The sequence below is a fragment of the Nomascus leucogenys genome, chromosome 18 (assembly GCF_006542625.1).
Source record: "Nomascus leucogenys isolate Asia chromosome 18, Asia_NLE_v1, whole genome shotgun sequence".
Classification (NCBI taxonomy): domain Eukaryota; kingdom Metazoa; phylum Chordata; class Mammalia; order Primates; family Hylobatidae; genus Nomascus; species Nomascus leucogenys.
In genome coordinates, this window is record NC_044398.1 from 21,864,198 (window position 1) to 21,890,463 (window position 26,266).

A 26,266-nucleotide genomic window follows, 5' to 3' on the forward strand; every position below is an offset into this window, starting at 1 on the left:
ACACCAGGTACCTTAATGGGCTCCACCAGTTCCAGGGCAGGGATGACATTCTTGGAGGCCACTTTGGCGGGGACCAGAGTCTGCATGGGCATCTGTTTCACCTCATCACAGAACCCAACCAGCACACAGATCTCTTTGGGTTGCTGAAGAGAGCACAGAACAACCAGTCAGCAGCAAGCCTGCGCCCACCCCTCCTCAGTCCCAATCCAGCCAGAAGGCAGGGAGCTGGACAGCACCCTGGGCCCAGGTCAAGGCTGCCTCCCTCTCACCCTCCCACAACGGGGCAGATTCCAGATTCCATGTGAAAGGGCTCGTGTCTGAAGCAGTGCATATGTGCCAGTTACATCTGGGGGAGGAGACCACACAAAACTCCTAAGGGACATCAAACAAAGTCTCCATCCAGGGCCACCACGAGGAAGGGAGACTCCCCAGCACCTTCCACATCTCCAAGGACACCTGGTCTACTCCAGAATGTGTCTTTTCAGGTCGCTCTAGGTAGGAACTAAGCTATGTTTTTTTCTAGAGGGGGAACTACCATGCCCATAAACTAACAGAAAGCCAAATGTGTTAGAAATAAAACCACACCGGATTTTTCAGCGACAGGACCATTTAAAATGATGCATTAAGGGGAAATACTGGCTTTTTAAAAAACCACATTCTATGTTCACAACTGCACACAGTGCACATGAAAACCCAACCCCCCAAATGGATGAATCGTTTTAAGCCACAAGGTCTCCAGATTGATCCCCTTTCACCATCTAGACACCAAATACAGAGCACTAGATAGTCTAGACATCCTGACCATGACACGCTGATGGCCAAGAGCGAGACAAGTGTATATATAGACTCTGTATATCGTGGAAATAAATGCAACCAGCAACTAGCTCTGAGCCTGAGTGCATTTGCCTCCCAGCACCAAACCCTGAAGCAGCAGGAACAAAAGTGCTAAAAACGGGACCTGTTAAGGGAAAAGAGCTAGACCATGACTATGGCTCATCTTGTTTTAATATCAACAAGGCTCGAGAATTAATAAGACTGGGGGAGTCTGAAAAGTATATCCCAAATACCGTGTCTTTGGCACACCTTAAGAATGAAAAATAAATAAATAAATAATAAGAACGCAGCTGAAGATACAGCAAGCTTTTTAGGAAAAAAAAAAAAAAAAAAAAGACGCCAATATTCAGGAGGTATAGGGCTGCTTCTGCCTCGATCAGCTTTGTTCCAACTCCTTGAGGAGACGTCTCCTAGGTAAAAATTCAGGTATTTCAACCAAAGACCTCTCCCATTAGACTTCAAAATACCTTCAAAAAAAGCTCCAATGCTAATCCTAGCGGATGGATGCCAATGCTCAGAGGTGGCAGTGTTCAAGACGGCCCCAAAGGACACTGGCTCAGAGCAAGTATGGACTGGGCACTTGGTTCTTGTAGCATGCCATCTGATGTGGCTCTAGATCCCAAAGGACCCTGTTACCCAGAGGGGCAGAAGCCACAATCAAGAGATTGTTTCCAATTCTCTGGATCCAACAGCCAGGAACTCTGCTGGCTGTTTGCAAATGTTTGCTCATGCAGCAGAAGCATTTCTGTGGTTATGAAAAACAGCACTAAAGACATGCAATGCCTACTTGCTTTGTGACAGACACAAGGTGCCCTGGGGAAGCCAGACCTACACTGGACTTCCTAACCGGCCTACATTGAAGGAGGCTAAGGCACCCCCTGGGCCACCCATGGTTCCCCATTGTCACACTGGTGGCCTGCATGTACGTATGCTGTATGTGGATTGTGACCAGAGCACAAGGCTCTGCTGGCTTCATTTTTCTGGACCCCGAAGGGGAGATGAGACCCCCCAACACCTCAAGGGCTGAATTACAGGGGAGAGATGCAGAAGCCCTCCTCAGCCTACTAACAGAAAGGGACCCTGCCTCTCGTAACCATTCCTTGTATCTGTCAGAGCTAATCATGCCATAACCAAAAAAAAAAAGCGACGTAACTAGAGGAAGCAGCAGACCACTACTACAAGCAGATTCCCCAACACATACCTGATCCTGCTGTTGAACAAAAAAACAGGAAATCGGAGGTGAAAATAAGAGAAAGGAAAGGACACAACAGTTAAGAAAAATTAAAACAACAATCAAGCAGTTAACCAGGTGTAAGGATGTCCCAAGAGGTTCAGGGGACATGCTCTTGCAGTCAGATCTTAGCAACCTACCTTGTTCCTGCAATCTTGTGGACAAGGGGGCCCTGAAAGCTTTCCTGGCCCTGAAGGGATAGACCATTTGGGGGCTGTCCTGCTCTGTGTGCACCATCTCTAGGTCTTACACACTAAATCACACTCAAAACACTGTGTAGCAAGAGCCCCAGAAAATGCTTGATGAAGGGTCTCCATCCTCAGGAGCCCACACTGGCCCCGGGCCCACAAGGCTTTCCCACAGGTTAGTGACCAGCAGCACCATGGAACAAGACACAGGGCTGCCCAAGTAAGTGGGGTAAGGGATCCCTGAGGGGTAAGGGATCCTAGGGCAATCTACCACAGGTGGCCAAATGGCAGCCTGGAAGGCCAATTTAACAATGTATCCAAAGCCTCATGCTTACATTCAGCAGTTCCAGCTTTAGTTCTCTATAATAAGGGGAAAGGCAGGGATATGCATATATGTATGCATTTGGCTGTAAGGATATTCATCTTCCGAAAGGCAAACCTGAAAACAACCTAGACACATCCGGCCACCGGGGACCGGTTATGTAAATTCTCTTCTATGTACACAGGTGATTATTCTGCAAGCACTTAGTCATTTGTACAAGAATATTCAATGGCCAACACATTTTTAGGCAAAAAATGCAAACTACGAAGTACGAGGTAGTATATATGACTGTTGATGTTTTTTGAAACTCCAAATGATTTTTGATGTGGGAAGTATTGTCCATATTTTCAACACATTTCTACACAGTATAACTTTTATAATGAGAAAAGTATTTTAAGTTAGCTATAAGGAAGTACTTCATGAAATTAAGTCCCGTCAATGCTTATCTTTACCTACTTCAGGTGCATGTCTTTGTAAGCTGCCTTTTAACTGTTTTTAGAACATGGTAGGGTGTGAGAAATAATCCCAACTAAACTACTCCTCCTCGGCTTGCTTGAGTGGTTAGAGCAGGTCAGAGAGTCAATCTTTCAGGCTCCTTGGCCGTAAGGTCTGGCTGCAACTACTCAACTGTGCTGCTGTAGCACAAAACAGGGGTCGCAGTGTTCCAAAAAAATACCCTTTATGTACAAAACACGACGGGCCAGTTTGCTGACCCCTGGATCAGAGAACAAACTCAAACGCTGGTATGTCAATCTCACGTAGTCAGAAAGTCATCATGACAGACAGGGAGAGGTGCCCCCACCCACTCAGCTCCACCAATCAGATCTAAGGAGGCAGTGCCTATTCCCAACGTGAGCAGGCCGCCCTGCTCTGCGTGGACTAGCGACCGCCCTGCTCTGCGTGGACTAGCGAGCTCATTTCCCGAATGGGTATTCTTGATTCTAATGAAGGAACGCCCCCTGCCACCTGAATGCATCCAAAGCCAGCTCAGGAGTTACTAACTCAAGCAGCAGCTTCAGCGGACACTGCTGCCGTGCATGGGACAAACTCTGGGAGGCAGTATTCCCCCTACTCAGGCGGCAACACAGCCATTCTCAGGCCTGGCTTAGTTAGAGAGCACTTGACTTCTACAGATCCCAGCATTAAAGCTAGACCTAGAAACCTGATGGCCGGCCTGAACGGGCAGAGGCAAACAAATTGCCAGGAAGCCACCAGGGCAGTCCTGGGGATCAAGATGCTTCAGCCTCTCCCATAACAAGGGAGGTACTGAGATTGCAAGTGGAGAGTCTCCTAGCCAGAGGGGTCGATTTAGCCCAATTCAGCACTCTAAGGTAAAAAAGGGAAACTAAACCATATAATTTTCAAAATTCCTAGAAATGACAAAACCTGAAAAACAAAGAAAAATGCTAACAAGGGGCCTCCGTGCCACCTACCATGTGCATCATCATCTGGATAGCAATTTCAGAATACTGGCTGATATAGTTCTTGCACTGAGGAGAGAGAAACAGATTGCTAAACAAATCACTGCAACAATGCACCAAAAACCAACAAAAAACCCCCACCATTTCCAACAGTGTCAACTGGTGACTATCAAGCAAGTTTCTAAAGTAGAATTTTATAAATGTCTGCTCTGGGCCAGTTTTAATAAGATGAAAATGACAATTTGGTTATTCTATCATTTATAGGAAATGTGTGCAAAAGACGTTTTGAAAATGTTTCTTAAGGGACCTTAAAGATTCCATCCTCCTGTCTCCTTTATCTTATAACCTCACTTGCCCCAGGATCATATAGCAACTACTCAGTGGCAATTTGGAGAGAAGGCAGCTAGGAGATACACTGCTTAGGAACTGGAGCTTACCTTTCAAAGCCATTTACACAATCTCAGATGGCATTATAAAGCTTAAAATCCGGTAGAGTCAAGTTATAATGATTTTTAACTATTTTCAGACAATCTAGATACTTCCGGTAGACTCCACAGAATTGCTCCTTGTATTTGGGGAGCTTCTACAGAGAGAGGACCAAAGGTAACATGATACAGCCTCTCAGAGAGGGTTCAACTGGGAAACCTGTTCAAATGGTGTTATGCAAAGACACTTAAAATGAGGCTACAGGATTCCTAGGCTTTCAAAATGAATGAACGTTCACCTGATTGACATTCCTAAAGGAAAGTCAGAGAGAAACCCTCAGCTGGGTGTGGTGGCTCACTCCCGTAATCCCAGCTACTTGGGAGGCTGAGAAGAGGATTGCTTGAGCCCAGGAGGTAAAGGCTGCAGTGAGCTATGATTGTGCCACTGCACTCCAGCCTGGGTGACAGAGCTAAACCCTGTCTCAAGAAAAAAAAAAAAAATGGAGAGGGCCTCGTTTCCTATAGCCGGCCGCTCCACCCAAAAAGCCTCACTGCATCCCAAAGGACACAGTGATTACAACCAGCTTCTCAGCTGCCAGTCTAGCAGGTTTCTTCAGTTGTCAGGTACTAAAAATGGCATTTTGGTTTTACAAATCCAACTGAGTGTGATTAATAATCTTGGAATAGGGTCCCAGAATGAAACCATCTAAGTAAGGGGCCAAGAAAATGAGTTTCTGAGCCCACAGGACTAAGGGAGGCTTCCAGGTGAACCATGGTCAGCGACCATGCTTGCTGCAGGAGCACAGTTGGAATTCTCAGTGTCAGATACACTAGCCAAGCTTTCAAAAATGGGGTAAACGGCCGGGCACGGTGGCTCACGCCTGTAATCCCAGCACTTTGGGAGGCCGAGGCGGGTGGATCATGAGGTCAGGAGATCGAGACCATCCTGGCTAACACAGTGAAACCCCCGTCTCCACTAAAACATACAAAAAAAATTAGCCAGGCGTGGTGGCAGGCGCCTGTAGTCCCAGCGACTCGGGAGGCTGAGGCAGGAGAATGGTGTGAACCCGGGTGGCAGAGCTTGCAGTGAGCTGAGATCGTGCCACTGCACTTCAGCCTGGGCGACAGAGCGAGACTCCGTCTCAAACAAAAAAAAAAAAAGAAAAGAAAAGAAAAAAATGGGGTAAAGGCTGGGCGTGGAGGCTCAGTCCTGTAACCCCAGCACTTTGGGAGGCCGAGGCGGGCAGATCACTTGAGGTCAGGAGTTTGAGACCAGCCTGGCAAATACGGTGAAACCCCATCTCTACTAAAAATGCAAAAATTAGCTGGGCGTGATTGCATGCGCCTGTAATCCCAGCTACTCGGGAGGCTGAGGCAGCAGAATCACTGGAACCCAGGAGGTGGAGGTTGCAGTGAGCTGAGATCACGCCACTGCACTCCCACCTGCGTGACAGAGCAAGACTCAGTCTCCAAAAAAAAAGGGCGAAAAGTGTTTCTACAGTGTTCCTAATACAGAGGGTACCTGGCAGGAAACAAAATCTTCCCAGAAACAGTCTCCTGCTTTTTATCCCCAGTTTTGTTACATATCCAGATGCCATTAACCAAAATAGATTCAAGTCTGCACTACCTATTCAAGCTGCTTTCTGGGAAAAAAGAAAAGCATGTTGTCTGAACGCCCTACTCCAGCCTCCAGAGCCCAAATCCCAGGCCCAGAACATCCCCAATGCACAAGGACACAAGGCTCACTATGTCGGCCATGCCAGGGCCCAGGCGGTCACACTCCTCCTTGACATGTTCCACCAAGGCCTGGACAAAGGTGGAGTTGGTCCGTACAGCAGTCTGGATGTCGGTCACCATCTGAATGCAGTCCTGGCAAACGTCCCCATTATCCTGCAGAAGAGGCAGTTAGGTTGGCAACTTAAGAGGACTCAAATTCCTAGGAAAACGTCCTTATATACCCAGGGCTGTAGCATTAGGAGGCACTTTGACCAGTTTCTAAGGTTCTTTACAGACTCTCAAATTACTGATAGGCTTAAAATCGATTGAGTGTTCATTATAGCAACAATAGGGTATAAAAAGGGGGTTTAGTATAAATAAAAAGGTTGGCCAGGCACAGTGGCTCACACCTGTAATCCCAGCACTTTGGGAGGCCGAGGCAGGCAGATCGCTTGAACCCAGGAGTTTGAGACCAGCCTGAGCAACATGGTAAAACAAAAAATACAAAAAATAGCCAGGTGTGCTGGTGTGCATCTGTACTCCCAGCTACTTAGGAGGCTAAGGTGGGAGGATCACTTAAGCCTCAGAGGTTGAGGCTGCAGTGAACCATGATCACACCACTGCAGTCCAGCTTGGGTGATAGAATGAGACCCTATCTCAAAAATAAAAGAAGTAAATTTTTTTAAAGGGGGTTATTAATCTTTGCATATTTTAAATATCCCATTCTTCAGAAACTTCATGGTACAACCATTTAAAGGCTGGCTCATGTAACTGCAGAGTCACGCACAGGGATAAGCCCCAGTTTAAGAACCACATGTGCACTCTCTGCCCCTTTGGTCTCTCATTTCCAGTGAAACCAAAAATGGCATCCTCAGTGGCCAGCCCGTCGTCTTACCTTTGGCTGGGGCTTGCTGCGGGGGCCGTCCTGAGGGTAGAGGAGGAGAGGGATGTTGGCCATGAAGGGGGCCACCACCTCAGTCATGTCCAGCTCTGGGATCTTATTGGACTCCAGCTGCTTCTGGTGATTCAGTTCTGCCAGGTGCTTCTGGAGAGACTCGCAGAGGTTGAGAGCAGAGCACACCTCCCCAGGACGGCTCTGGTGGGATGGAAAGAAGCCCTGCTGAAAATCCTCTCCCCAGGGGAAAATAAGACAGGCCATCTAGTGCCTCTGAATTAGTCCCTCTCTTTAAATCCCTTAAAAGAAACACAAACCTGTTGTCTAAATTCAAACTGCTCAGCATACCAAGAATGTCAAAATTACCCAATCCGAGTGCCTAACCACACAGCAGCCCCTAAGCTTCCTCAATTCTCCTATTAGGCAATGATGCAGTTTGGCTGTGTCCCCACTCAAATCTCATCTTGAATTGTAGCTCCTATAGTCCCCACGTGTCATGGGAGGGACCCAGTGGGAGGTAACTGAATCACGGGGGCGGGTTGAGTAATAGTAAACCCCATGCTGTTTAGTGATAGTAAGTCTCATGATCTGATGGTTTTATAAAGGGCAGTTCCCCTGCACATGCTCTCTTGCCTGCTGCCATGTAAGATGTGGCTTTGCTCCTCCTTCATCTTCCACCATGCATGATTTTGAGGCCTCCCCAGCCATGTGGAGTCCAATGTGAGTCCATTAAACCTTTTTTTCTGTCTTTATTAATTACCCAGTCTCGGGTATGTCTTTATTAGCAGCATGAAAACGGACTAATACAGGCTTCCTAAATGTTACCTCTGCTCCCCTCAGCTCTTCTTTAAAGGAATAGGAGGCCAGGCGCAGTGGCTCACACCTGTAATCCCAGCACTTTGTGAGGCCAAGGAGGGCGGATCGCCTGAGGTCAGGAGTTCAAGACCAGCCTGGCCAACGTGGTGAAACCCCGTCTCTACAAAAATACAAAAATTAGCCGGGCATGATGGTGGGTGCCTGTGATCCCAGCTACTTGGGAGGCTGAGATGGGAGAATTGCTTAAACCCAGAGGGCAGAGGTGCTGTCAGCCAAGATCGCGCCACTGCACTCCAGGCTGGGCAACACAGTGAGACTCAGTCTCAAAAAAAATAAATAAATAAATAAATAAGTAAATAAAGGAACAGGAGCTTCTTGTTGGAGGAGAAGAGTCAGTAATTCTAAGCCACTTCCCCACAAAATGAGCTAACACAATGGCTTTCAACACCTTCCATATGCTGATGGCTCCCAAGTGTTTAACTTTTCTAATCATGCCCACCCCACAGACAACTCAAACTTATCCCTCATTCTGTCCTGCCCAACTAGCTCCATTTTAGCAAATAACTCCACCTTCATCTTCTCAGAAACCAGACAGACATTTATAGCTCTTCCTCTCCTATACATCCCCCTCATGAGCAAGTCCGGTCCATTTAATCCTCCAAAAGAGAACCTGCATCTGCCATTTCCACTGTCCACATCACATCTCACTCACAAGGCAATGACCTCCTGAGGGTCCTGTCAGCTTCCCCACTTGCAGCTTCCCTCAATGGGACCTAGACCTAGACCAAACCCTTTGACAAACGCCCTTACAATCATGACACTCCAAGGCTACACTTACAATCCTTGAAGATGGCCTCAAGGCTGTGTATGACACAACCCCTGCCTTCCTCACCAGAACCTTGGTCCTGTCTTGGGACAGTCCTGCCCCACTGGCCCTCTTCAGTTACTTAAACACCTCTTCTTTGTCAAGGCCTTTCCAAATTCCACAAAGCTAGCTCTGTGTTCTTTGCTAAAAACCCAGTCTGTGACACAGGGTCTGTGTATGATACATACTTGATGAATGAAAGACCCCAGTGCATTCTCTGAATTATTCCTTAAATTATAAGTTCACAGAAATAAATTCACAGAAGTGAGGTTTTGTGCTTGCTCAAAGGGGTCTGTTAAAGATTGGACATGATCTATCCAACTCACATCTCTGAAGGTTATGCCGGTTTACATTCCTTCAGCAGTCCGACCAGTCCCCAGCAGCCACACCCTCGCTAACCCCAGGGCAAGTTACATACAGAGTGGCCTGCTGTGCCAAAGGAGCTATTCTGGATGTCAAATTGTAGCAAAATGCTGTTGAGGAATTCCAGAGCTAAGAACAGACTTTCCATTTTAATCAATCTACTCTGGGCCACTGCCTCTCCTAGGCCCTAGAAGCACCTTCAGGGAAAAGCCTATTCCCCATCACTTACCATTTCTCCTTTAATGATGTCCAGGATGACAGGGAGGTAGGAGTCCACTATCTCCTTGCACGAAGCAGACATGTTCGGTTTCGGAAGCCAGTCACAGGTCTTCTCCAAGTAAACAAGGATCTCCTCCTACGAGAGGACACCAGGGTCAGAATCAAGACAGGCTTTCCTCCCTGGAAATAAATTGGCTGAAGGCAAGAGGCCCTCAATAGCTCCCAGAAAAACCAAGCCTGGAAAACAGCCAGCCCTCAGGGAAAAGGACTTGGCCATGTTACCTATGGCTCTATCAGCTCAATCAGGCAAAAGCAGACATGAACATTCAAAATGAAGATCCTTGGACCTGCAGTCTCGCAGGCACAGGGAATTCTAAGCAGAGATGGCCAAACTGGACCTAGGTATTGGTGGCATGCAATATAATATCTCAATTAACTTTGGGCATTTAGTCCCGGGGTCAGCAAAGTAGGCCCTTCAGCTTATTTTTGTACAACTCAGAACTCAAAGAATGGTTTTTATATTCTTTTTACATTTTTAAAAAGAGACTGTGTGACAGGGACAGTATACGGCTCGTATAGCATAAAATCTTTTCTCCTTGGTCCTTTGTGGAAGACATTTGCCACCCTCAGGCCTACACCATTCCTCTTTAGACATCCGGAATCACAGCTCTCTTAGGAACCAGTGCACGTGCCCGTGGCTCAGGCACCATCCCCACTCACAGCTGCTCACCTCAGTGGCATTGTCCTTCAGCATATCACCAGCTGCGGTGACAACGTCTTTGCATATGTCGCAGGGAAGGGATTTCTAAGAGAAAGAATACGAGAAATTTGTATTTGTAGGACACAAATTCACACCCCACACAGCTGGAATTCCCCATGGCCTTTTCGCTATTCTCTCTAACCAGGGATATGATCATGACGATGCTCCCCTGTCACAGCCTGGTTCTCCACTCTGCATGAGTAGCACTGGGGCATGGCAGGGAGGGAAGAGGTGTGACTCACCAGAACACACTGTGATTTACAGGACACAGGACCTTTGCTCATACCCACACAGCACCCCACGTGGCACAGGTCAATTTCACATCAATGCTCACAACACCTCTGAGGAAACTGAGGCTCAGGTGAAATCAGAGTCACATCAGTACTGCAGAGAGGTGGGTGGAACAGAGAAACAAACGCCCCACCCCCTCTGAAGGCACACCCACACAGAATCGTTCACCTGCGCTTCCTCTGCCTCCCAGGCATGTTAACGAGGCAAGGCCACGCCAAAGCCAATCTTCTGATTGGCACCAAGGCCCCCACCTGGACCAGAGGCCATGGAAATTCTAGTTGGTTCCTGCGGTCCTTGGGGAAGAATGCCCAGGCTCCCTTCTTGATGTCAACTGACACTCCACCCATGGAGAAGAAACATGTCTGGGTGAGACTGAGGAACACCTATGAGCTTAGCTGCATTTAGAGAAACGAACTTGAACCTAGTCAGGCTAATACAGTCATCCTTTGGTATCTGAGGGGGTATCAATTCCAGCACCCCCATGGACACCCAAACCCCAGGATGCTCGAGTTCCACAGACAGTCCTCAGCATCCATGAAACAGAGGGTCAAGGGTACTGTGCATGGAACCATATCAAGAGAGGGCCGGACCAGGCGCGGTGGCTCACACCTGTAATCTCAACACTTTGTGAGGCCGAGGCGGGCAGATCACGAGGTCAGGAGTTCAAGACCAGCCTGACCAGCATGTTGAAAACCCCGTCTCTACTAAAAATACCAAAATTAGCCAGGCATGGTGGCACACACCTATAATCCCAGCTACTTGGGAGGCTGAGGCAGAAGAATTGCTTGAACCCGGGAGGCGGAGGTTGCAGTGAGCCAAGATCGTGCCACTGCACTCCAGCCTGGGTGACAGAGTGAGAGTCCATCTCAAAAAAAAAAAAAAAAAACAGAAGGCCGGGCCATGACAAGACCAGCCAATCAGCCAATCAAGGAAGTTTTAAAGTCCTTAGTGGACACACATTAAACCTGGAAACAGGAAGTAGTATTAAAAACAAGATTGAAGGCAAATTAGAAACCAAATCTGAAAGTAGTTTCAGGCCAGTTGTGGTAGCCCACGCCTGTAATCACAGCACTATGGGTGGCAGGAGGATGACCTTAGCCCAGGAGTTGAAGACCAGCCTGGGCAACATGGTAAAAACCCTATCTCTACAAAAAATACAAAAATTAGCCGGGCATACTGGTGCACATCTGTGGTTCCAGTACTCAGGAGGCTGAGGTGGGAGGATCGCTTGAGCCTAGGAGGTTGAGGCTGCAGTGAGCCATGATTGTGCCACTGCACTCCAGCCTAGGCGACAGAGGCAGGCCCTGTCTCCAAAAAAAAGGGCAAGTATGGCCATAGAAGTCAGTTTTCCAGTGAATAATTCACAAACTGTTTCTAAAAGAATGGTGCTAAGCTTTCTTCTCTTACTGAAGGAGCGGTAGTGGCCACTGACAAGTTTTTTAGAACCCAAAGTCCACTCAGTCAAACACAGCCCGTACCACATGATGGCCAGCACAGCCCCAAGTGAGCCCAGGGCAGCAGCTCTGCGTTCAGCTGGCACGGTCAGCAGAGCATCTCCTGAGGGCTTGGGACCGTGAGGAACACACCCGTGGCTTGTCGCCTTAGACCATGCCCCACATTAATATGCTACATTTAGCATTATTTAGATGAAAAACCAGTGCTAGCTTCCTCAGTGTGGTTACAGCTGGAAACCAATTTTAAATGGCAACCGCACTCCAGAATCTCAATCAGCAGTTTGCCTGTTTGAGAGGAGTGAGGAGAGAACAAAATATGAAAAAGGCAGAAAGTACCTAAAAAGCTCAGCATGTACTTTTTGGAGTGAGTGACCAAGGATAGAGCCGTGCCCATGTGCCCAGTGGTGGGAACGGGCACTGCCAACCCACTGGGCTCTTATCTAAGGTGAGAAGTGGGATCTGCACAGAGGCCCGGAGGCAGCATGGGGCAGGCACCTGGAGCCGCAGGCGTGGAGGACCTCATCCTGTCTGCCACAAGAGACCGGATAGCCTCAGGAGAGTTAAACCTTAACCTCTCTGAGCCACCATCTCCTCTGCTGTAAAATGGGTACATTCACCAATAGGTTCTGCCTCCCACACAGGGTCACAGTGAGAAGCAAACAAAACCAGGCAAGAAAAAGTGCTGTCAATATGGCAGTGAGTTACAGCTGTTCTAAGGGGACCCAAGAGGAGTGCTGGGGCTGGGACTGGAGGGCGGCGGCACTCACCACTGTTGGCTTGTTCCAAACGGTCTGCAGGCAGTGCTTCACTGCCCCACAGTCGGACGCCGTCTTTACATTCTGGCACCACACTGCCGAGCCTCTGGTGCATTCTTTCAGTCCAAGGACCGGGCCGGCTAGAGCTAAAATGAAAACCAATGTGAGGAGGTGGCCCATTTTGTAGCAAACCAGGTCGACCTGACTTATTTCCCCAGGGCTGAGGGCGACTGTCTTTGAGCTGGACTCCGCTACTCAGCCCCTCACCCAGCTGTATGGGACACCAGCCACACAGATGCACACCTGTCCTGGTCAAGAAGCTGGCTTGTCAGTCACAGGGCTGGAATGGACTCATTTATCTGGTTCACTTTCAACCTCTCCAACTACCTTTAAACAGTATCAGGGAGTATCAGAACTTTAAATCATCATAACCTTAAAATGTTTCCATAAGTAACAAAAGAAACCATAGGAGAAAAGACTAACAAATTCAAATACAGGGAAGATTTTGACTTCTGTAGAATGAGTAACAACTGTAGAATGAAGGGTTTTTTTAAAAAAGAGAAACAGGCCGGGTGCGGTGGCTCACGCCTATAATCCCAGCACTTTGGGAGGCCGAGGTGGGCAGATCACAACGTCAGGAGATCAAGACCATCCTGGCTAACACGGTGAAACACCGTCTCTACTAAAAATACAAAAAAACAATTAGCCAGGTGTGGTGGTGGGCGCCTGTAGTTCCAGCTACTCAGGAGGCTGAGGCAGGAGAATGGCGTGAACCCAGGAGGCAGAGCTGGCAGTGAGCCGAGATTGCGCCACTGCACTCCAGCCTGGGCGACAGAGCGAGACTCCGTTTCAATAAATAAATAAATAAATAAAATAAAAATAATTCATATCCTTATTAAAAAAACGGCCAGCTGCAGTGGCTCATGCCTATAATCTCAGCCTTTGAGAGGCCGAGGTGGGGATCACTTGAGTCCAGGAGTTCAAGACCAGCCTGGGCAACATGGCAAAACCTCATCTCTACAAAAAATTAGCCAGGCATGGTGGCACGCACCTGTGATCCCAGCTACACGAGAGACTGAGGTGGGAGGACAGCTTGAGCCCAGGAGGCAGAGGTGGTAGTGAGCCGAGATCTCACCACTGCACTCCAGCCGTGAGCTACCATACCTAGCCCTAAAAATATTTTATAAACTGCCTTGAGAGTGCCTATGTTTCTTAAAACAGGTCTTTGATTTTAGAACCAAAAAATGGGGAAAAAAATCCTCAGATTCACATCTCACTTCTAGCCCAATTATTCAGCTAGGAAACAAGAGATTACATCAGACTACACATAGAGGATGGTGGCATGAGGGTCAAACTCCAACAGGCATCTCAGTAGGGGTGAACCAACTTTTGCTGCAATAGATACTTGGCCCAAGTCTGAGACAAAAAAAAAAACCCCACAATCACCTAAGAAACACACTTAGAACCTCAGGAGTCTTGCTGTATGCTGCTTCCCTCTGTAAGCCAATTCTACATACCTGTGTAACACACATAGGAAACACGTGTTGTATAGGTCAGTACGTGTTCTTCCTCCAGGAGAGGGAAAGGAATGAAGTGCTTTCTTTCATTACTACCTCCACAAGCTACTCACACAAAGAATGAGTCCCACAAAGCTCGAGCCAGATAACCTGCACCCCTTCAGACACAAGCAAATGAATTATTCATCTGCTGCCCAAGTTATAGCCTTCCCTGTCCCCTGGGACCAAAATCACAAACACATCCAGTTCGCAACCTCAACCAAGCTGGCCACATTCCAGAGCTGCTGGTTTGGACTCTAGTTTCCAGGGGAAAACATGTGCCAGATGCAAATCAGTACCGAGCTCCCCAGATGGCTCACAAAAGCTTAGTTAGCCCACAGTGTAGCCAAGCATGGCTGGCGCCAGCCTGAGTTATAAATCTCAGTGGAGCGGTGGAGGGGAGGCAGAATTGAGTCACAAGGGTAAGGGCTCTGGGGCCTGTGCGGTCACAGAGACAGCACAAATAGGAGCCCCAGACCTGATGACTCCCACCACACCCTAGCAGGCCCTGGGCCCCTAGGACTCTGAAAAGGACCCATGATGACACCATGATACACTGCCTAGCCCTACCTCCAAATCAAGATGAAGAGGAGGCTACCAAATGAGTCTCTAGGCAGAGGAAGGCAGAGTGATACACAGGGAAGCCAAAAGAGGATGGGCTCAGACCTCAGGAGACCAGAGCCAAGACAGAGGAGTCACCACCAAAAGCAGGGGCAAGTGACCAGCACTCCCCATTCTTAAAAATGCTCATCCAGTGTAATGTCCACCCAGCTACTTTCTCCAGCCTTCTCAGCAGGGAACTAGCTACAGCTGACCAAAATCTAGAGTGTTTCTGGAACACAACTCACTCTCACAGGCCCATGTGAGAACACTTTGTAGGTTGCCTACTTCCTCTAGGAATGTGAAACAGTAATCCGTTTTCCATGATGACTTTGTTACTTGTTTTGGTCTGGCCAACCTGGACTAAAAATAATCTTGGGCAGCCCCTTGTATCTGAAACTGGCCCAGCTAATACAAATTGACTGTCACTTCCCAATCCATGACCTACTGAATGGCAGCAGGCCTCTTCCTCAGATCTGGAGGCAAAAAGGTACGCATGGTGGAGAATTCGGTACGCCTATAAAGTCATCAAGTTCCAGCGTAAAACAGATTTCCGTGGACACAGGAAGTAACACGTAAATTCCAACTCCTAGAAACTCCCTTCTTAGCAAGACATCCCCTTCTACCTCCAACCACAAGCCAAACATAAAGGTGAATATTACAAAAACGGCCTGTGGTATGCAACGGATTCCATCTCCCAGGATGAGCGACATGATGACATATGTTCATAGAGACTGCGTGTCCTCAGGGCAGGCACTGCTGGGTGGTGCTGGGGAGCTCCCAGCTGCCAAGAGGTGCAAAGCCCACTCCCAGAGCGGATCTCCTAAGAGGGGATCAAACAGTGGGTCAGAACCTTTTGGGGACATAGATCCCTTTCCCAGAAACTTTATTACACATAAAATTCTCCTAGCACTTGAGGAACTTCTCAGGCCCCAGCTGTGGATTAATCACAAAGCTCTACAGGCAAGGGTGGTTTTTCTCCACACAAGCAGATAAACAAAACAGATGAAGGCATGGCTACCAGGTCCACTGACTGCACAGAGCCTGAGGCCCTCATGCCAGAGAACAAATGAACAGTCATGACTTTCTTTCCCCCAAAGAGCAGGAAGAACAGACATCTAAGTAATGATGCGTGATCCCACACATCAGTGGGAATGGGAGCGTCAAGGCAATGCTAAGGGAGCCTTCCTCAAAACGAAATTGGAATTGGCACCTGCAAGATGGTGATAGAAAAGGCTGGCTACGTGGAGAGGGGGTGGGGAATTCCAGAACATTCCAATGGAGTCCAGTTCTCTTTGGGAAGGGAAGAAACTGTCCTGTCTTTTCAGGAGTGAAGCCAAGGGAAGTAGCAGCAGCCAGGCTGCAAAGGCAGACAGACCTCAGGTGCGTGGGGAATGGTCTCACCTGCCACACACATCCCAAGCTAAGGCCTCAACCCCGTGGGCAATACTACAGGAAGCTCCAGGGATTTCTGGGAGGGACAGGACAGGCAAACTCATGTGTGGGTCTCAACCACCCAGGCACGAGGTGGCAGAACTGAAGAGAAGGCGGGAGATATCAACGTCAGGCACCTAACTGGAAGGCGAATTCAAAAATGTCCACGTGAGAAATGGAGGCAGCAAGAGCCGAGACAGGCTAATACAGAGTCCAAGAGAACAAGATGGGCAAATGGCACTAACTGGGTTCCATGAGAAGTCGTGCAGGCTCAAAGGGAAAGCAGAACAGCAAGGGCCAACAGCACCAGGAGAGACACGCCCATGAGCACGGTGAGCTGCTCAGCAGAGGCCAGGGATGGGAGGGCCCAGGGCCCCACCCAGAGAGTCCCCTGGAGGGCTGGGGATGAGTGACAGGAGAAGGAATGTTTCAGAGACATGCATGGTCATCTCCAAGTAGGGGGAGAATCCCTTGCGCCTTCCACCTGGGTATGGAGCTGGTATGAGTGGCTCCAGACCACAGACCTCTGAACAATGGGTAGAGGGAAGCAGACCACAGCTCCAGGTAAAGAACGCATTTAACATCCACCCAGGGGTATAAAAAGAAAATGGATTAGCTGGGCGTGGTGGTGCAACGCCTCTGTAGTCCCAGCTAATGGGGAGGCTGAGGTGGGAGGATTGCTTGAGCCCAGGAGGCAGAGGTTGCACTCCAGTGCCCCATTGCCAAAGCACTCCAGCCTGGGCAATAAAGCCAGAACCCGTTTCAGAAAAAAAAAGAGAATGAGTGGCATCATTAGGTGATGACCTCACCAACAGTGGAAGCAACCAAGCAGAAACAAAATGCATAACTTATGAGCAATTCTATGTAAGAGAGATCCTTTCAGTGGTGGGCTGAACTAAAAGAGCTCCGAGGAGCTCCAAGTCTTCATTCTAACAAGGCAGATAACACTTTCAGCATTTATAACTAATAAATAAAAACTACCCAAAAACACTTTCTGGTGAGTTATTTCTCAAAACATGTGGCCAGCAAAGCCTTTAATCTCTATTCTCATCCTCCCACACCCTACCCCCAAATACCAACTTCCTTCTCTGAGGCAGTATGCTGAACTCCAAAAAAGTTCTTAGAATGTTTGACCTCCTGGAGATTTCTGATTAAATGTGTCATAAAGACATGAACAGCACTTGGGGCAAATTGAGCACTTCACTTCTTTTTCTGAGACAGAGTCTCACTCTGTCGCCCAGGCTGGAGTGCAGTGGCGCAATCTCGGCTCACTGCAAGCTCCGCCTCCTAGGTTCACGCCATTCTCCTGCCTCAGCCTCCCGAGTAGCTGGGACTACAGGCGCCCGCCACCATGCCTGGCTAGTTTTTTGTATTTTTAGTAGAGATGGGGTTTCACCATGTTAGCCAGGATGGTCTCGATCTCCTGACCTCGTGATCCGCCCACCTCGGCCTCCCAAAGTGCTGGGATTACAGGCATGAGCCAATGCGCCCGGCCGAGCACTTCACTTCTTAGTTCAAGGGCCTGGCAAGATAGCTGGGAACAACGGGCCCTTTTTTTTTTTTTTCCTTTTGAGACGGAGTCTTACTCTTGTCGCCCAGGCTGGAATGCAGTGGCACAATCTCAGCTTACTGCAGCCTCCGCTTCCCGGGTTCAAGCGATTCTCCTGCCTTAGCCTCCCAACTAGCTGGGATTATAGGCGCCTGCCACCACACCCAGCTAATTTTTGTATGTTTAGTAGAGACGGGGTTTTGCCATGTTGGCCAGGCTGGTCTCGAACTCTGACCTCATGATCTGCCCGCCTTGGCCTCCCTAAGTGCTAGGATTACAAGCGTGAGCCACCATGCTCGGCCCCACAATGGGACTTTTTTAAAGACATAGATTTCAGGGCCATGTGCGGTGTCTCATGCCTGTAAACCCAGTATTTTGGGAAGCTGAGGTGGGAGAATCACTTTGCGCTCACGAATCAAGACCAGCCTGGCAACATGGCGAAACCCCATCTTTACAAAAAATACAAAAATTAGCTGGGCATGGTGGCAGGTGCCTGTAATCCCAGCTATTCTGGAGGCTGAGGCAGGAGAATCGCTTGAACCCGGGAGGCAGAGGTTGTAGTGAGCCGAGATCACGCCACTGCACTCCTGCCTGGGCGACAGAGCGAGACTCCATCAAAAAAAAAAAAAAAAAAAAAAGAAAAAGAAAAAGAAATAATCCATTATTATTCTATGTCTTTGTTGTTTGCAGTCAAACCTAAGCCCAACTAATAGACACACTTAATCAACAACCTCGCTTACAAGAAAGGTCTCCTAACAACAAGTGTTTCCTGGCTTACCCCAGTGAGGATACCGAAAAGCCTAGTACACAACATAATCAGCAAAGACTTTCTGAAGCAATCTTAGAATGACAGGACAACGTTTCCTAGAATGTGATAAAACAATCAGTCTCATTATTTTAGCCATACAACAAATGCTTTTCCTTTTAAATATTTTAGTAACATGCTAAATACAATCTGAATCTAGCTGCAAAAAAAAAAAAAGGTAACAGAAAATGCATGCAGCCTCCCAGTGCTGACAATCAGAGCCTACATTCCACAGGGCAGCAAATCTGCTGCCTGGGTAAGGCGGCACCATGGCAACGGGCAGGTTGCTAGGAAACCAAGAGAGGATAACCCCGGAGGGGCGGCTTCTACCGCAGGTCCCCCGCTTTCAGGCATTTCTCAGAGGAATTCATGCACTTCCATCGCCTAAGAGCAGGAGATAACGCAATGTACTCAACACTAACTACTCAAACAGCTAGTGCCGCAAATATCTTCTATGGCAAAGAGCACTTGTCTCTTCTTCATAGAAAATCCTACCTTTGGAAAACAGTCTGCAGAGCAGAATAAAAACACAGCTCTCTGAATCATTCAGAATAGTATACGCTCAGAGGTAGTCTCCCTTGAGTTGGATGAATTAAGGTCCAAGAGTCCTCATATCACCTAAGAAATCAGTGGCAATAAAGCTCTTAAGCTCACTAGGCTGACATCCCATCACCTCTGGCCTCAAAGTGTTAAGACAAAGGTCCTTTCTTCCCTGCTTCTCCTCTGCTGCTACTGCCTCACTTCTTAATTTTCCTTACAAGCTAGATCATTCCAGGGCAGGACATTATCTACACAGAGAAGGCAATAGGGTCCTCAGGAAATTACCTTGTGCAGTAACGCCTGAGGCTGGGGACAAGAATGCAGTCTTCTCAGATTGTACGCAGTGGAGGCTTAACTAATTTGGGGACAATTCCTAACTAGTTCATTCAAGGGCACTGTAGTCCAATAAAAACTCCTAACAAAGCTTTTCTTCCAAAGCATCAACATATCAGGTGATGATCAAAGAAGAACTTAGATCACATTAGATAAGATTACATGGCAATCCATGACTGAAAAACTAGCCCTTGGCAGGACTATCCAGATTCCAGCCAAGTGAGCAAGTGGAGGCCAGAGGCGGGCTCTGCATGGCTCCCCATCCTCGCGAAAGCTCCGCTGCAGATCCAGCATGCTGCACGGCAGCCGGTGCAGGCACCCACACAAACTGGTGATGGCTCCCACACTGAGCCTTGCTAACCAGCTGCGTGGTCTCTGCACATTTGCAGAAGATAATCATATGCTAAAGAAGGTTTCATGCAAACCTCATTAAAGAAATTCAGTATTCTGAACTTGTCTCATATACTGTTTACTAACTTAAAAGTTCCAGATATATGTGAGTCTACTATAAATGTCACTTTTGGCTTACTTCAGTTAATACTTTATAGGAATACTGCCTTCATTTGAAATCTAAAATGTTCAAACCACAGCATGGGTCACGGGAGGATATCAGACTGGCCCAGAATTCTGATTTAGTTGCTTTCACCACAGAGGGCTGTTATGAGAATTAAATGAATTAATGTTCAATAAAAAGCAAAACGGGCCAGGCGCAGTGGCTCCCATATGTAATCCCAGCACTGTGGGAGGCAGAGGCAGGCAGATCACCTGAGCTCAGGAGTTCAAGACCAGCCTGGGCAACGTGGTGAAACCCCATCTCTACTAAAAATACAAAAAATGGCCAGGTGCAGTGGCTCACACCTGTAATTCCAGCACTTTGGGAGGCCGAGGCGAGTGGATTACTTGAAGTCAGGAGTTCGAGACCAGCCTGGCCAACACAGTGAAACCTGGTCTCTACTATATATATATATTAGCCAGGCGTGGTGGCACACACCTGTGGTCCTAGCTACTCAAGAGGCTGAAGCAGGAGAATGAATCGCTTGAACCTGCAAGGCAGAGGTTGCAGGAAGCCGAGATCATGCCACTGCACTCCGGCCTGGGTGACAGAGTGAGACTCCGTCTTAAAAAAAAAAAAGACTCCATCTTAAAACCCATCTCCATATGGGTTAGCTACCATAATATCTGTAGTTTCTCCAAATCATCTAAACCAGTGGTTTTCAAAGTGTGGTCCAAAACGCTGAGCGTCCCAGGGACTCTTTCAGGGGGTGAGGGCAAAATCCTCATAATAAAACCGAGATATCAGTTGCCATTTTGCTCACTCACAAATGTCCAGTCGAGTTTCTGCGGAGGCATGTGACATGACATTGCAACAGACTGAATGCCCAAGCAGCTAAGAATCCAGCCAGGTGTTAAAAGGATTGCAAAAATGTAAAATAGGCTGCTCACTAAATACCTGTGTTTTGGAAAATATTTTTTCATTAAAAATATAATACATACAATAAATATATATGTGTTAACATGTAACGGTTTATCAATATTTCAAAGCATTAATTTTTAAACACTGACAGTTTTACTTATAAGATGTTAAATATTGATAGATACAGCCCACGTAAACGAAAGCTCTTTGGGGTCCTCAATAACTAATTAGTATATAGGGATCCTACAACCAAAAGTTTGAGAGCCTCCAAGCTAAACATCTGGAGAACAACCAACTTCTGAAACCAAAAGTGGGAGGGATAATTTCCTCAACTTATAGCTGCTTCCCTTTTCAGATTTACCTGAAATCAGAGCCACCATGAACATCTAAATTATATTAGGCTCCCCTGTCCCTATCACCTACATAGAACCCTCCCCAGAAGGTATGGGAGGGGCGGGTCCCAAACTATCATCAACTATTATAAAAGTCAACACTTCATTTGCGCCCAAAGTCACTCTTAATTTCGTAACTCCTAAAAACAATTTCTTAAAATTAATTTCAGAAAAATAAAAGATAATATTCTATCTAATCATGACAAAGACTCGGCACTATGAAGCAATGAAGTTTCAGGCACACTAGCCTACACTTCCCCAGCTGAAGTCTACCTGGCTACACCTCACAGCACTCATCAATGCTGAGTACCTGTTATGTGCCAAAACTGCTGCACATGCTGCAGGCACAGCAAGCGATCAAGACAACACACACATCACAACGCCAGGTAGCAGTGAGTGCTACAAATAAAGCAAGGTGGGGTGGGGCAGCTATTTCAGACAGATCAGTGGAGAACTCTGATAAGGCAATATCAAGCAGGGACCTGAATGCATAGAGAGAGGAGGCCCCATGGGTTACCCAGGGAGGAAGATGTTCCAGAGAAGTGGAATTCAAAATGGAAAATCTCTTGAGCACCAACAACGAAGGGGCCAGGAGGCTGGACAGCAGGCCAGACAGAAGAGAGGGGGAGGAGCTGAGAGGTGGCCAATCACCAGGTGACAGGCGACCTTGCTGACACACTCTGAGTTTTATTCCTAGTGCTATAGGAAGCCACATGGCCCTCTGGTATCAATGACTGAAGAACAGACTTACTCGTACAGAACAGCATCCTATTACAGCTACTGAGAGAGTCATAAGTAACGTTACAAATACTGGCCAAAAGAACTTTCTCTGCATCTTCTTCAATCTTAGTCATGTTTCCTCTCATGTAAATAATTTTTCAAAGGCAGTATCTGTCCAAATGTGGCCAGAATTTACAATTTTTACATTTGCAGGTCTCATCAGAATTCACCTAGCATTTTATTAGACGTCGATGTCCATCAATAGGGATTAAAAAGACACATCCATACAATGAAATACTCAGCTGGGAAGTGGGAAGAGATTAAGGAGACCTGACAGCCAAGGGCAATGTGGCATACTGGGTTGGACCCAGGAACCAAAAAATGAGATTAGTGGAAAAACTGGTAAAAATCCAAATAAAGTTTGCAATCTAGATAGTGACAGTGTCCTGATATTAATTACTTGCTTTTGGCAAACGTACCACGGTTATACAACACGTTAAGAATAGGGGAAGCTGGGTGAAGGGTATACAGGAACTCGATATACTACCTTTGTAACTTTTCTGTAAATCTAACATTAACTCAAATTTCAAAATTTAAGCACATCTGTGTTAGCATGAAATTACCTCTAGGATATATTGTTTAAGAAAACAAAAAGAGAAATGCAAATGAAACCACTAAGTCATTTTACTCCTATCAAATTAGCAAAATTTAAAGTTTTAACAATATCAAATGTTAACAACGGCATGCGGTAACTGAAAACTGAATACGTTATGGAATGGCAACTGCCAAGATCATTTGAGAGCACTTCTACAATTGTTAGTTACTCCACAACTCAGCAATTCTGCTCTTAGACATATACCCTAGATAAATGTTTTCCACGTACACAAGGAGATATGTACAAGAATTTTTACAGAAGCAGGCTGTAATAGAAAAAACTAGAAATTATCTAAATGTCTATCACTAGAATAGAAATGATATAGGCCAGGCTCAGTGGCTCATGCCTGTAATCCCAGCACTTTGGGGGGCTGAGGTGGGCAGATCACCTGAGGTCAGGAGTTTGAGACCAGCCTGGCCAACATGGTGAAACCCTGTGTGTACTAAAAATACAAACATTAGCCAGGCGTGGTGGCATGCACCTGTAATCCCAGCTACTCGGGAGGCTGAGACAGGAGAATCACTTGAACCCAGGAGGTGGAGGTTGCAGTGAGCCAAGATCACACCACTGTACTGCAGCCTGGGCAACAGAGCAAGACTCTGTGTCAAAAAAGAAAAAAAAGAAATTATATAAATGGAATACTATATTGTAGTGAAAACAAAATAGATCTACATATTTTATTTTTTGTGGAGGGCTTTCCAGTAAAAAGCAGAAAGCCTTCTAGAGAAATTCTAAAAGGCCTAACAGTAATCTACACATTTTCAACATAGATAAACCTCCCTAGCAAAACAAAAAACTAACCTAACAATATACAGTGGTCCCTCCTTAACCATAGCTTCCTTTTCTACCGTTTCAGTTACCCACGGTCAAATGTGGTTTGAAAATTTATTCCCACAGTCAAATGTGGTCTGAAAATGTATCCTGAGAAAGACCACATTCACATAATTTTTATTATATATTGTTTTAATTGTTCTGTATTACTAGTTGTTGTTAATCCCTTACTGTACCTAATTTATAAACTAAACTTTATCACAGGTATGTATGCATAAGAGAAAACATACTACATATAAGTAAGATTTGGTCCCACCCACAGCTTCTGGCATCCCCTGAGGGTCTTGGAACATACCCTGCAAGGATAAAGGGAAAGACTATTTATTGGGTACAATATTTGCAAAGTGTTTAAAATATCCAAAACAATACTCTATACACACTGCTGAAGCTTCCAGTTATATGTATGGAAGGAAAAAGACCTAAGGGGGAGGAAAAACAAGTCCAGGAAGGTGGCTGTCTATGGGGGCAGCTGGGTTATCAGGTTCCATTTCTTAACCTGGGTGTTGCGTACACATGTGTTTATGATAATCACTTTTCCACTTTTCAAATGTTTCACAATTTAAGCAGCAACAAGCAAAACAGTCAGTAGAATATACTACTATTTGTGTTAAAAAGAAAAAAGGCAGAAGGAACTCACACATGGGATGTACCTCTGCAAGCTTCTAAGGGAGCTGCTACCAGGCTGTCTGGGAAGCACCTGGGGACAGCAGTGGCGGGGACAAACCTTGTACTCTACACTCCATTCTACTGACTGACCTGGCTTCCCATGTCCATCTATTATCTACTCTAAACAGCTCGCCTCCATTTACGAATGGGGAAACCGCACTAGGGGGCTAGAACAGACAACCTCAGGTCCAGGGTTAGTGACAACAGGTGTAGACCCAAGCATTCAGGTTACCAGGAACCAGCTCTGATCTGCTGGGCTGCTCTGATGTCAAGATCACCGAGCAGCTAAATCTAGTTTGGCTACGTAGAGTATGAACTGCCTGCCAACTCCCTCCTAACTGCTGTCTACCTACCCTGGCTTGTTTTCCTGACTCACTAATTATACCCAGCATGTATGTTTTTAATAAGTCAATTTAAATTTGTTAAAGTCACAACGTCCTTTGAAATGAAAGACGCCAAAGGAAATCACAAAATCAAGGGCAGAAAATAGGTCACTGTGCTGGTGGGGACAAAGATATTGACAATACATTACTTTTATTAGTGGTACAGCAACAATACTAATTAAGCCCTTTTCTGTATTAACCTAATTTATTAAAGCTAAACAGCAACCCAGTGAAATAGGAATGATTAATACCACTTTACAAATGATGAAATATGGGAGAGTTTAAGCAACTTGCCCAAGGTCGTACGGCTACTGTCAGCAATGAGATAATGTGAAACTTCCACTCCACATTATCATCTTGTCCCAAGATACAAAATTACAAATGCCACAAAGGTATTTTTTGGAACTTCATGTAATAAAAAAAAAGCAATTAGTACTTTTGCAACAGCCAAAATCTTCATCCCAATCACTGTATTTATCATCATTGTTTTAAAGCCTTAAAAAAAAAAAAAAAAAACCCAGGTGCAGCGACTCACGCCTGTAATCCCAACACTTTGGGAGGCCGAGGCAGGCAGATCACTTGAGGTCAGGAGTTTGAGACCAGCCTGGCTAACATGGCAAAACCCTGTCTCTACTAAAAATACAAAAATTAGCCAGGCATGGTGGCACGTGCCTGTAATCCCAGCTATCAACTACCTGGGAGGCTGAGGTATGAGAATCCCTTAAACCCGGGAGGTGGAGATTGCAGTGAGCCGAGATGGTGCCACTGCACTCCAGCCTGGGCAACAGAGTAAGACCCTGTCTCCAAAAAAAAAAAAAAAAAAAAGGCAAGCAGGGCAATGTAATTCTAATTAGTACTCTCTTTCATTGATCTGAAGAATATCCAGACCCTCCTTCCTGGTTGGCAGTACCAAAAAGGAGCCAGAAAGCAAGGCTTACGGCCTGGTAGCCAGTAACCTAGAATCTCTGCTAGAAGCTGCCTCCACAGCCGCCATGCACACCTGTCTAAGTGGCTTTGGTCTCGGCCTTGAGAACTTCCTAAGCATGCCTCATTAGGTGCTGTCCCAGCCAGCAACACCCCGCCCTACCCTTCCACTTCCCCACAGCTGCCTGGACATCCCATGGTCTCACTCACCAAGAAAATGGAAGACCCAGTTCTCCCTTCCCTCATCTAGAAAATGCCACACCAATCAATCCAACACACTTCAACTCTCATAGTTCGTTCTCAAAACAACCTGTCAGGGCCGGGTGCGGTGGCTCACACCTGTAATCCCAGCACTTCGGGAGGCCGAGGTGGGCGGAATATTTGAGGTCAGAAGTTCAAGACCAGCCTGGCCAACATGGCAAAACCCCATCTCTACTAAAATACAAAAAATTACCTCCCATTTACCCGAGTGTTCAGGGAAGAGGGTCCCTTGGTTAACTAAATATTGTGGTTAACCACAAGCCCATATATACCAGAGATGGATTTTATAGGCATGGTGGTAGGCACCTATAATCCTAGCTACTCAGGAGGCAGAGGTGGGAAAATCGCTTGAACCCGGGAGGCGGAAGTGGCAGTGAGCCGAGATCGCGCCACTGCACACCAGCCTGGGGACAGAGCAAGACTCCATCTCAATAACAACCTGTCAGGCTTTTCCCTTTCGGATGCCTCTCTCTCACAAGAGAGAGCTGCTCTCCTTTTTCCTTTCTTCTGCCTATTAAACTTTCTGCTCCAAAAAAAAAAAAAACAAAACAACCTGTCAGATGTACTTCAAGGCCTTGATAAATCACTGATCTGTTAAAACAAACCCTTCTTTCTTCAGGAATTATACTCTTATTTTCACAGAATAAA

The 26,266-nt window shown here is 46.7% G+C and overlaps 1 protein-coding gene and 1 non-coding gene across 4 annotated transcripts in view; both read right to left on the minus strand.

Moving 5' to 3' along the window:
• Window positions 1-26,266, minus strand: part of PSAP (prosaposin) — a 35,456-nt gene that overhangs the window by 5,642 nt on the left and 3,548 nt on the right. The window contains exons 2-9 of one of the 3 annotated variants that reach the window (XM_030799255.1): window positions 12,568-12,701; window positions 10,026-10,100; window positions 9,306-9,431; window positions 7,033-7,233; window positions 6,168-6,311; window positions 4,009-4,065; window positions 2,036-2,041; window positions 12-143 (exon numbers count right to left, since the gene is read on the minus strand). In XM_030799255.1, coding sequence (XP_030655115.1) covers window positions 12-143; window positions 2,036-2,041; window positions 4,009-4,065; window positions 6,168-6,311; window positions 7,033-7,233; window positions 9,306-9,431; window positions 10,026-10,100; window positions 12,568-12,701 — 875 coding nt within the window. Of the gene's footprint in view, window positions 1-11; window positions 144-2,035; window positions 2,045-4,008; window positions 4,066-6,167; window positions 6,312-7,032; window positions 7,234-9,305; window positions 9,432-10,025; window positions 10,101-12,567; window positions 12,702-26,266 lie in introns of all 3 variants that reach the window. The other 2 variants (XM_030799254.1, XM_030799256.1) reach the window with 2 other exon arrangements.
• Window positions 23,243-23,302, minus strand: LOC115831345. Its single transcript, XR_004026863.1, has one exon. It is a non-coding gene; the product is annotated as a U7 small nuclear RNA (small nuclear RNA).